Raw genomic sequence first — 11,185 nt, forward strand, 5'->3', positions numbered from 1 at the left:
AGTGAAATAATAAATAAAAACGCGCTAAAATATCAGTGAAAATTTATTTAGTTATTGTATTAAAATATGTTAAAATTATAGAATATTTACACCCCGTTTCAGATTAATGTATTTGGTATTATTGGATTATAGTTTTGATGATGCAGCAGCTGCTAAAGGTGGAGCTCGTTTGAACTGTTTTAGTTATTTCATATAGAAATATATAATATATAATTATTCATAGGACATAGAATCATTATACAATTATTGTCTGTACTGTTGGGTAGCTGGTGGATTTCGCTCCAGGATCAATAACCACTTCCTGTCACATTAATCTTTAAGGAAACTGTAAAAATATAGTAAATATATTTTCCCCACTTCATACTTTTGCATATTTCTGCATTAAGTGCACTGATTTTTCATTCCGCTTTAAAAGAATTATATATTTTGCACCTTTTATTATAGTTTTCTATATTTTGTAGTGAACATTTTTCTATTATATGTGACTTTTTTTATCTGTATTTTCTATTTTCTCTGTTTAATGTTTGTGCCAACACACCAAGGCAGCTTTTTTGATAATGGTTTAAGTCATTTTTCATATTAAAACATTTCCTGGTTCCATTTTTTCAGATCGGAAGATAGACAGAGGACGTTTTACTGCTTAAGGAGGACTTTTTTTTAGAGTATTTTCAGTGTTGGATTAGTACTTTTACTATAATAGCGGATCTGAGTACTTTATCCCAGTTTTACGTGAACAGAGAAATGTTTGGTGCTTTTGGTTTGATTGGAATTGACCTTTATCTTGAAGAGTTTGGTCGACAAACTGAAGCTTTGTATTTTAAACTTTACATTAATGTAACCTTGAATGTACGAGACAGAATTAAAAGGCAATCAATTGCTGTTCTACAGTAAAAATAAACATCTATACTGAGCTGTGGACATGATTTTATTATTTGGGTGCTTGGAAATTAAGTTTTTGACTTTGAACCAAATTAATCGTTAACTGTGCTTCACTTTATGAGCATTTTTGTTTCTAGAACTCAAAACATTTAGGTTTTCTAAAAAATAAATTACCTCAACAAATTTTTTCTTTGGGTTAAAACTCAAAAATTTAAATTTTCCTTCTTTTTTTTTTTTATTTACAGCGGGGATGAAAACAATGTACACCTTTATTTTCATAAGGGTGGTTTATTTTAATTGTCTGTATACAGTATGAACAGGAGTCTATATTGATATCCATGTGTGTGAATCCAACGCCACTTTACACTCGTCCACCTGATGCAGACTCACCAGGACTTAAACCGCCACAGTCTCCGTCCCGTCCGCCCCGTTTCTCTGATTCCCTTTGCTCAGGATTTTTAAACTCCAAAAACCTTCTTTTAAATATACTGCAAAGATTGTACAGAATATAGAAATCCACACAGTTAACTAAAGTACACAAATATTTTACTTTATGCCCGGCATAAACCAATACATAAATCGCAACTTTGAGGCTACTCGGATTAATCTGCTGAACTGGACCGGACCGGACCGGACCGGACCAGGAGGAGGCTAGAATCCCGTGAGGATGTTACAAGGCCGATTTCTTCACATAAAATAAAAAATATTACTTTTGTTAGATCTATCGCACGATGACTAATGCTGCTAGTTTGTGGCGAGTGAGCGACACGACGCCGCGGAGCCTCGTCGGGTTAAAACGCTGTGATAATCCGCCTGGAACTGAAACTAGGAGTGCTTGCGAAATACTGCAAGCTCATTCATGGTGAATACAAAAGCAGGTAACATAAGCACTATACAGTTTTCAATGTTTACATAAGCGTATACACACAATCTCTAATATAACAGAGTAGACTATGCCATGAATCAGTAGTCATAAATATTACATTGTGCATGTTCTATTGCACATGTCAAGTGTTTGTATGACATGATAGGTATGGGTTAGTTACCTAGATGTCATTTGTTTCAATACAAAGATGCAACAACACAGATTTCATAGGACACAGGCTATACATTTTCACAAATCCACTTTTTTTTTCTTCTTAGGATGTTTTCCTAAATAAACCAAACCTATAATACAACAGTGATATTAAAGTGTGATAAATACTCATGCACAAACAGATGATACCTACCTAAAATCTAGTAATGTGAAAAGATACTGCTGCACAAAGCCAGCCCCTGTGTACGGATGGGAGGTTTTCGGCTGTAACTGGACATGAAAATTAACAAACACAACATGAGTGATCGGTAAACGAAAACAGGAACAAAACAAAACAAAAAAAAAAAAAAAGGCACATGGATTTCAGAGGAGCTTCCACATGAGCACACACACACACACACACACACACACACACACACACACACACATCTTGACGACTGTCTGGAAGTTCTCGCCATCTTTCTCGACAACAGCTACGAAACAGACGATCACATGCAACCACAGAATAAAGGGTCCCACACTCTGTGCTAAACAAAAAAACCTTCCCACATTTTACATTTCACGCCTTTTTTCACTCGGTTCAAGTTTTTTTTTTGTTTGTTTTTCTCTCCATGTGTTCCAAAATAAGACAAGGGGTCCTAATCGCCTGTCAGTTGAGGGTGTGTTTTCCATTTACTCTACAAAAGGGTGAGGGTGAATCGAGTCTTAACATCACTGATAGTAAAAATCGTTAAAACATAATTAATGGGTGCGCGTTATAAACTACAAATGGGAGAGCGGAGGCTGGCACACGTCGCTTTGTGGGTCAATGTCATGTTTGCTACCCAGGACTGAAGAGCAGTTCGGTTCATGGGATACAGGGAGCTTCCGGGAAACTCTCGCCCTCGGCGGTGTGCTGGACCGTGTGCTCCTGCAGCGCTGTGAGGTCAACGAAACGCTCTCCGCACCACACGCACTTAAACTGCGTCTCCCGTGAGTGCACGCTCTGGTGCTTGGCCAGGTGCTCGCGCTGCTTGAAGCTCTTGTCGCAGCTGGCACACTTGAAAGGCTTCTCCCCGGTGTGGACTCGCCGATGGCGCTGCAGCTCGGACGAGTACCTGAAACGCTTTTCACAGTCGGGGCATTTCAGCGGCTTCTCGCGGGTCGGGTCGCAGCGGTGCTGAACAAACTCGGAGGACGACACGAAGCGCTTGTCGCACAGGGAGCACTTCAGCGGCTTCTCTGTGCAGTGAGAGTTCTGGTGGCGCTGCAGTGTCGAATTCTTTTTGTAACCCTTACCGCACACGTCGCACTTGTAGGGCTTCTCCACTTCGCCGCCACATTTGTGCCGCAGCAGTTCCCCTGATTGGCTGAAAGACTTCTGGCAGGACGCACACTTAAACAGACTCTCCATGCCGTGAACCTGCTGGTGGTAAAGCAGGTGGGAGGGCTGAAGGAAGCCCTTATCGCACAGGTTACACTTGAAAGGGCGATCTGCTGGATTTTTGTGGGTGCGGCGGTGGCGTACGAGAGCGTACTGCTGTTTGAAGCTCATCTGGCACTCCTCGCACTGGAAAGGTCGCTCCTCCGAGTGGGTGCGTTCGTGCTGCCGCAGGTCAGACGGGCGCTTGAAGCTCTTTCCACACGAGCCGCAGCGGAAAGGTCTCTCCCCCTCTGGCTGGCACTGATGGTGCAGGAGCTCAGACGACTCCTTAAAGTGCATCTCACACAAATTGCACTTGAAAAGGTGCTCGCCCGAGTGAGCGTACATGTGCCGCACGAGGTGAGAGCGGTGCTTAAAGCTCTTCTCGCACACGGCACATTTATACGGCCGCTCAGAGCTGTGCGTACGCTGGTGGTGCGCCAGATGTGAAGACTGGCTGAAGCTTTTGTCACACGTGTCACATTTGTATGGCTTTTCACCAGTGTGTACTCTCTCGTGGCGCGTCAGCTCTGACAAATGCCGGAAGGACTTATGGCACACTGAGCACTTATATGGCCTGTCTGGTGCAGAGGCCTCAAACGCAGGTGGAGACGAGGCACTGATCGCTGCGCCGCCACTGGACGTCTCACCAGTGGAGGGCTGCTGGGGGTTGGCAGCTGACGAGGTTGGGGTGACGTTTCCAGAACCCGGCCGGTACGTTTTCTCGCAGATGGAGCACTTCATTGGGTTGTTTCCGTTGCCGTGCGAGTTGTGATGCTGCGCCAAGGAAGTGAGCAGAGAGAAGCCCATCTTACACACCCCACACACAAAAGGCTTCTGCTCCACCTGCACACACTGATGCTCCAGCAGGTCCGTCGCCTGGCTGAAGATCTTCATGCACTGAGTACACTGGAAGGATCGGTCTTGGCTCACCATGCACTGGTGTTCATGAGGGTTGGCCAGGTGAGATATGTCATGGCCACAGGCTCCGCACTTGTGGCCTCTCTCGCCCCCTACCTGCAAGGAGGGCTGCTGGGCTTGAACCGAGTGCTGCTGGCCGTGTTGGGGCTGCTGCAGGGAGGCATCCGGCTGCAGGACGACTCCGTACACGGTGCAGCCCAGAGGGTTGTCAGCTCCCTGGGGGAGCGTGTGCACGACCGAGGGTGGAGCCACTGCATGTTGCTGCTGCTGCTGCCACGCCTCCGTCATCCTTCCACTTCGCATGCAGGGATTCAGAGCTCAGTAGATGTGGGGGCTTTCTGGGCCAGGGCTGAGAGGGTGGACGTGATTTAAGAAAGGGTCCCCAGCACAGTGAGAGCAGCCGAGTGCTGTATCTGTGTTCACACACGTCCTTTGCGATGGGTGAGAAAACCTAGCGGGAACAAAACAAAAGCACACACATGAAATATCATTGCACTGAGTAAATGTGTTACAGGATGTTAATATTGGAGGTGCTGAGCTGCTTCCAGCATGATTATCCAGCAGAAATAGCAACATAAGACACAACATTAGCTTATAGGACTTGTATTTAATGGGTACATCTCAGCAAGTTTCCAGCGTCCGAACAATGAGTGTGTCTGGTGGGATTTAAGGTCTTGTTTTTTGGGCAAACCTGAAACAAACCAGCTAGCATGAAGGCCTGAAACTAGCCCGGCGCTTATTCAGGAAACAAATCTGCGAGCACGTTAGCATCCAAACACTGTTATCTCTCGGACAGGTGATATGAGGACAAGCGCAGACCAGAGCTGCTTCCCTAAAAGATAAACCGAAGGGGAAAATAACAACAGTTAGCGCTTGGAGCTTCATCAAAGCCAGAGTCGGGCTCGGTCTATTTCCTGAAAAGCGACTCGGGCACGTAATGCTCCCATTTCTCCGTTTAACGTGTGTTTTAAACGTTACGTGATGCAAACGCCTTTAAGATGTAAAGTCTGGTGTGTGCTGCCCGTTTAGCTGGAGATACATGTTAAAATCTAAAGGGAATTCAGTGAATTAGGGTCCAGGATGTAGCTACCCGACGTTAGCCAGCGGCTAGCTAACGGCTAACGGCTAACCGCTAAAGCTAACGCTAGCTAGCTAAATAAGTGGACCTCCTTTGAGGTGATCGCCAGACTTTTATCACCATTAAACATATTCATCGCGGGGCTTGAAGCTGCACAAAATAGCTCAAGTTGGGGGAAATAAAAGCGACTAAAGGGCAGCCTGGTAGCTACCGTCGCTTCGCTGTGTGAAAGGCCACAATAACGTTAGCTGGTCTAACGTTTGATACGAGGCTTCGCTGAAAACGGACCCCGAGTCAGACTAGGCCTCCCCGCCGCAGCTGCTGCAGGGGAAAATCCTCCTGCTGCAGCCTCACACATCTGCAAAAAAAAAACTAAAACACACCATTCACAGGAAATAAAACCATGATAAGCTCACCCGAGCGGCTTATCGGTGGTTTTCGCAGCCGTCTTCAGTCTGAGGTCGACAGCCTTCGGTGTATTTGGGGCTCGGAGGACCGGCGGTGGAGGGGATGCGGTCGAAGCCGGACGCCATCCTCCTGCAGACGGACGGACACCGGAAACCGCCACGCAGTGAGCTGTCGCCGGGGAGCTGCTGCCGCTACAGCCGCTCCATGCCGGCGGAGGTGCGACCAGGAGCCCCGAAGTGAGCCGAGCCGGAGATAAAGTGCTGTTTGTCTCAAGAGCAGTCAAACAAACAGAAAAGGGCCGATACGAGCTTGTTAAGATATAAGTAAATATATTTCTTTAGTGTGTCAGTAGGGGGGAGTGTTTCACTGTTACACACTTCTCTCATCTGATTCCGTTATTTTCACCCATTCAGAGGTTAAAAAAAACATCTTTCTAAAAGTAAAAACAAGCTCTCAGATGTTTCACTGAGGCCGAAGCAGCAGCAGCACCCTGACACAGGGAGAGTTTCAGGGTGGATACAGAGTTCTGACTTTGACGTCACAGTTCTGAGTTCGTTCTCAGAATTCTAAGAATGGTCAGAATTCTAAGCTGTCCGAGTGATGACGTCTCCTCAGAATTCTAAATTCTAAAAAGTTAAGTCTTTTTTTTCTTTTCTTTAATGAGGCTACAAACCTCTTCTGTACGTACTTTAACTCAAGTACAAGTTTGTAGTACTTGTACTTTGACGTGGTGTTTCTATTTCACAGGGTAATAATGTACTTTCTTCTTCTCTACATCGATTTTGAGCTTCAGTGACTTTACAGATTCAGATTATCAAAACAAAATATCATCGGCTGATAAATTAAGTATGCAAATGATGTCTTATTAAAACTTCATTGACCCCTGGTGGTAAATTCATAAGCTGCTCAGCAGTCTATGAAATAACTGAATGCAAAACTGTAATGAATCAATCATTTCTCACAGCCTAAGTAAGCACAGAAGTATATTTTGATATTTCTACATCGTGTTATTACTAAATTTGCTTCAGTAAACATTTTATTCCTGATTTATTATTGTCTAGGCAGCATCTTGTTACGGTGGGGCTCATTTAAACTACTGTATAACCACTGCTGGATACTGCTGGGTGGTTTCATCTATAACAATGAATATTTTATAAATGTGACACATGTTTAATGTTTAAAATCTTGGATCTGGAAAGTAACTGCTGTCAGACGAATGCAGCGGAGTAAAAAGTACATTATGTGCTCCAGAAAAGCAGTGGAACAATAGTGGATAGTACGTTCAGTTTGTACCTAGTTACTCTCCACTGCTGATGATCTCATTATTTGATGATGTGTCTGGAATACATCATCTCAGTCCCTCTTATTTTCACAGTTACAGCCGCTCTCCTGCGCTCAAAGTGTATTCTGCTGTTTGTTTTCCACACACCTTGAAGTGAAGTGTGAACTCTCTCCATTATGATTCCAAAGAGCGACGGCCTCCGAGGCCACTCCACTTTGATGTGGAGCTGTGGATAATTGGGTTTGTTTTGGCCAATCAATAAGCACCGCCTTGCTGCTGAGCTAAATATACAGAATAAGCACTTTATAAAGAGTGTTTACATATTAATGATCGTTATATATCATTTGTGGGAGCTGCTGCTTCCTATAATTACACATAACATTTATATTATAGTAGTAGTTTGTATTATAAAAGCTGTGATGGAAAGTAAGCAAATACATTTACTCAGTTTTGAGGTACTTGTACTATAGTAGTTTTTTTAAATACATTTTATGCTCTCTGCTACTTTTTAAGAGACAAATGCTGTACTTCTAATTTCTTTGACAGTTTAAGTTTCCTCTTACTTACTTACTGATAAGAAATTAAATTATAATGCTTTTTTTAAATGCAAATACCCAAAAGTATACTTACAACATTACAATACAGCTTAGACATGAATGATATTAGACATAATGATAATCTAATATTATAATATTAAACAGTATTGCTCACAGGTGTTTCTGCATTATGCATATTTTACTTTTTTATACTATCAGCACATTTAGCTGATGATACTTGTACTGTAGTATTTAAAATATTTGTCAGCGGCTGTTTTTCATACATCATCTCGTGTAATGTAAAACAAACTACCTACTTTATAAGGAAATAGTGGGAAATTAGAATAGAATACAATATAAATCTAATAATTTATAGTAATACGTCATATTTGATTACTTAATTTATATTTAGAAACTTTAATTTGAGTGTTTAAAGCTGTCAGATAATAGTTTGTCAGTTTTGAAGTACTTGTACTTTACATGAGTATTCTTATGTTGTATAACTTTAGACTTTTACTCCACTGCATGTACCTGAAGTTTTGTCTTCATATTGAAGATGCAGCTTTGTTGTTTTGAAGCTTTTTAATGTTGTTTCTCTCCACACACCTGCTTTTATGCCCTTCACTGCCTCACCAATGATGATTTTAGATGTTTATCACTATGTGAGTGTTTCAGATGGCTAAACACATCCAAGTAGCATCAAAACGTTTGTCAGTAATAAATGTGCACAGTGACGCTGCCCACTGCTAGCCTGCCTGCTTCAACTATGACTTAAGATACTCAGCAGTATATAAAGTAGTTAAAAAGAGCTCCAACTTTACCAGCTGCAACAGTTAAGTAATAAATATGTTGATGCACCAGTGGAAGTAACTCGTGCTGAACGAGACTTTATGCATTTTATTCCTTGAGATGTTTCCAAACTCAGAAAACCAGCAGTGGAAGACGTGTTCACATCTTTTCCTTAAGTAAAAGTAACAACACCACAGTGTAAAAGTACTCGAGTACAGAAGTATTAGCAGCATAATGTATTTAAATGATCAAAAGTAAAAGTCCTACAAGTACAAGCAGCAGGGGATTATTTCATTGTATTATTATTGTTATGAATTTAAGCAGATTTTAATGTTGTAGCTTGTGAGAATTAATTTTGAATAAGTTTTATACTGTTGGGAATTTTAATCTATTACAAATAATTCATACATAATCTATAATGCATGTAAAAACTTGAGTTTTAACTACAGCCGTCAGATAAATGTAGAGCAGTAAAAAAAAGTACAATATTTTCATTTGAAATGTAGAGTAGAAGTCTGAAGTAGCTTCAAATAGAAATACTGCACTGAAGAACAAGTACCTCAGAATGTATTTAAGTACAGGACTTAACTATGTAAATGTATTGAGTGTTTTCTGCTGATGTGACCGAGCTGCCTTCACTCACCTCGCTAAGCGTCTGACTTTCTTATATTTCAGTGCAGAACGCTGAAACAAAGTAGAGCTTTCAAATATTTGAGCAGTAGATGTATAATAGAGCGCCCCCTCCTACTGTCGCCTCTTCCCAGAGTGCTTTGCAGCTTTGCAGCAGATGAGACTCACTTAACATTAAGATTTAATCACAACCACCAATAGTAATAATATACCGTATGTGTGAGATCCTTTTGGTTTAACCACACACAGACCTTATATCGCTCTCTTTGCAACCAGAAACCCTCTAACAGTAGTAATATTATCACCTGCAGTAACCTTGAATAGCCACAATATTCATTAGTGGGACATTTTGCATGTTGTCTTCAGAAATTTGGTTAAAGGATGATTCCAGTATTTTTAAACCTGGGCCCTATTTTTTTTTTTTGTGTGCATATTTTTGGTTTAAAATGACTGGCAGGTACAAAAGGTTTAGGAATTGGGCCTGTATCACAGCAGGTCCACTAAAAGTGCTTGTTTGATCCACTGACAGGCTCAGAGTGTTATTCTAAGTGTCTGACAGCTTCATGGAAAGGATCCCTACAGAGAGAGACCTGGAAGATCCTTTTGGTTTAACCACAAACCGCCGTTACATCGCTCTCTGCACACACACCAGACTACATTCACAAAAACAGTCATTTTAGCTCACAGAACACAGAAGTTGCTGGTCTACCGCTGCATCAATCGTTTAGTTTGTCTGTGTTATTGTGTGTTACACACATATCATGTTGGATCCAAACAAACATTTTAAAACACCAAAGTCATACAATAACACCAATCAAGCAATCATGCAACCTCTGTGTACCGTGAGGTAAAATTACTGTTTTTGTCAATGGAGTCTGGTGGCTTTTGAAGAGAGCGATATAACAGCTGTATAACGGCTACAGCGATCTACTGGACCAATTCCACGTTGTACCTACCCCTCATTTGGACACGAAAATATGCAAAAATAGGGCTCAGGTTTAAAAACACGAGAATTACCCTTTAATATAAACTAATACAAAGTACTTTGGAACAACACTCATAAAAAAAAAAAAAAAATCCAGTGTGGCCGTAAATCCTTCTTGGTCGTTGATCTTCATCACCTTCATGAAAACTGAACCATTAGACTGAAAAGGTGAGACAGAAGTAATAACCACACCAAACTCATTAATTTGAAACATTTCATTATTTTCTCCACATTAACTTCGAAACAACCTCATAAACCAAAGAGTAAGAAAGAGCATGCTCGGGCATGCAATGATGTCACAACATGATGATGCCACTGGGTGCGAAGTATAAAACATACAGTAGCAGAGAGTTTCTTTTTATATCATTCATAAACTCAGGACATTTCGGTATCCACTGAGAGTTAAAAGCTAGCGTTTATTTTACACTGCTCTCCGTAGTCTCACGTAGCCTTGTGTTGCTGGATAAAAGAGAGACGAGAGGGAGAAACTCACAAACTGACACCAGATTGAGCAGGCTGAACAAACATGCTGAAAAAAATCTCATCCGGCCCAAAAAGAGTGTCTGGAAATGACACCGTAGAAACCCCATTTTTCCCCTTTTTGACTGGTCCAAAAGGGGGACTGGGAGAGAGAGAGACAAAACAGTGCATGCCATTTCAGGGTGAAAAGGGGGGAGGTTTGTGGGAAGGGGTGAGGGCGGGAGGGTGGAAGGGCGGGTAGGGAGGTGGGGGGAGGGGGTGGAGGGTCACCTTTCTTAATGCTGAAGGTTATCCGTCTCCTCTTAGCCTGCCCACGTGGGGTGTTTTATCTTGGGGGGGGGGTTTTAAATAAATTAGAGACGGAAAATGAATAAATACGAGGCACTCAGCATTCTCTCTGTCTTGCAAACTGCAAAAAGTAACAAACTTGGAATAATAATGACACATACACGTATATAGTAGAATTAGTGGTTATAACATAACAGTCTCAAGGCTGTACAAAGGGGCAAGGCTGATTCCTCCTCAGTATGTCAGCTGTTAAATGTGTACGTGGGGTTTTTTTGCGTGCGAAATGTGTGTGTTCATGTGGCTTCACTTAACGATAAATTCAGGAAGTTCCTCGAGATTTAAACTCTCGCAGGTCTCGGGATGTGTGTTGGTCGCCGACAAATGTGACTCGAATGTGAATCTTTGTTGTTTTTTTTGTTTGTTTGTTTGTTTTTTCCCTTTTTTTATTTATTTATTATTATTTTTGTTTTG

At 41.9% G+C, this 11,185-nt stretch overlaps 1 protein-coding gene across 1 annotated transcript; it reads right to left on the minus strand.

Moving 5' to 3' along the window:
- Positions 1-1,147: 1,147 nt before the first annotated feature.
- Positions 1,148-4,609, minus strand: LOC139205253 (zinc finger protein 319). The gene has a single exon (XM_070835420.1). The coding sequence runs from the start codon at positions 4,539-4,541 to the stop codon at positions 2,763-2,765; it is 1,779 nt and encodes a 592-aa protein (XP_070691521.1). The 5' UTR covers positions 4,542-4,609; the 3' UTR covers positions 1,148-2,762.
- Positions 4,610-11,185: the final 6,576 nt, after the last annotated feature.

Source organism: Pempheris klunzingeri, chromosome 1, assembly GCF_042242105.1.
Source record: "Pempheris klunzingeri isolate RE-2024b chromosome 1, fPemKlu1.hap1, whole genome shotgun sequence".
In the NCBI taxonomy this organism is placed as follows: domain Eukaryota; kingdom Metazoa; phylum Chordata; class Actinopteri; order Acropomatiformes; family Pempheridae; genus Pempheris; species Pempheris klunzingeri.

Coding starts and splice junctions, on each gene's coding strand:
- LOC139205253 (XM_070835420.1), bottom strand. CDS start 4,541: ATGCGAAGTGGAAGGATGACGGAGGCGTGGCAGCAGCAGCAGCAACAT.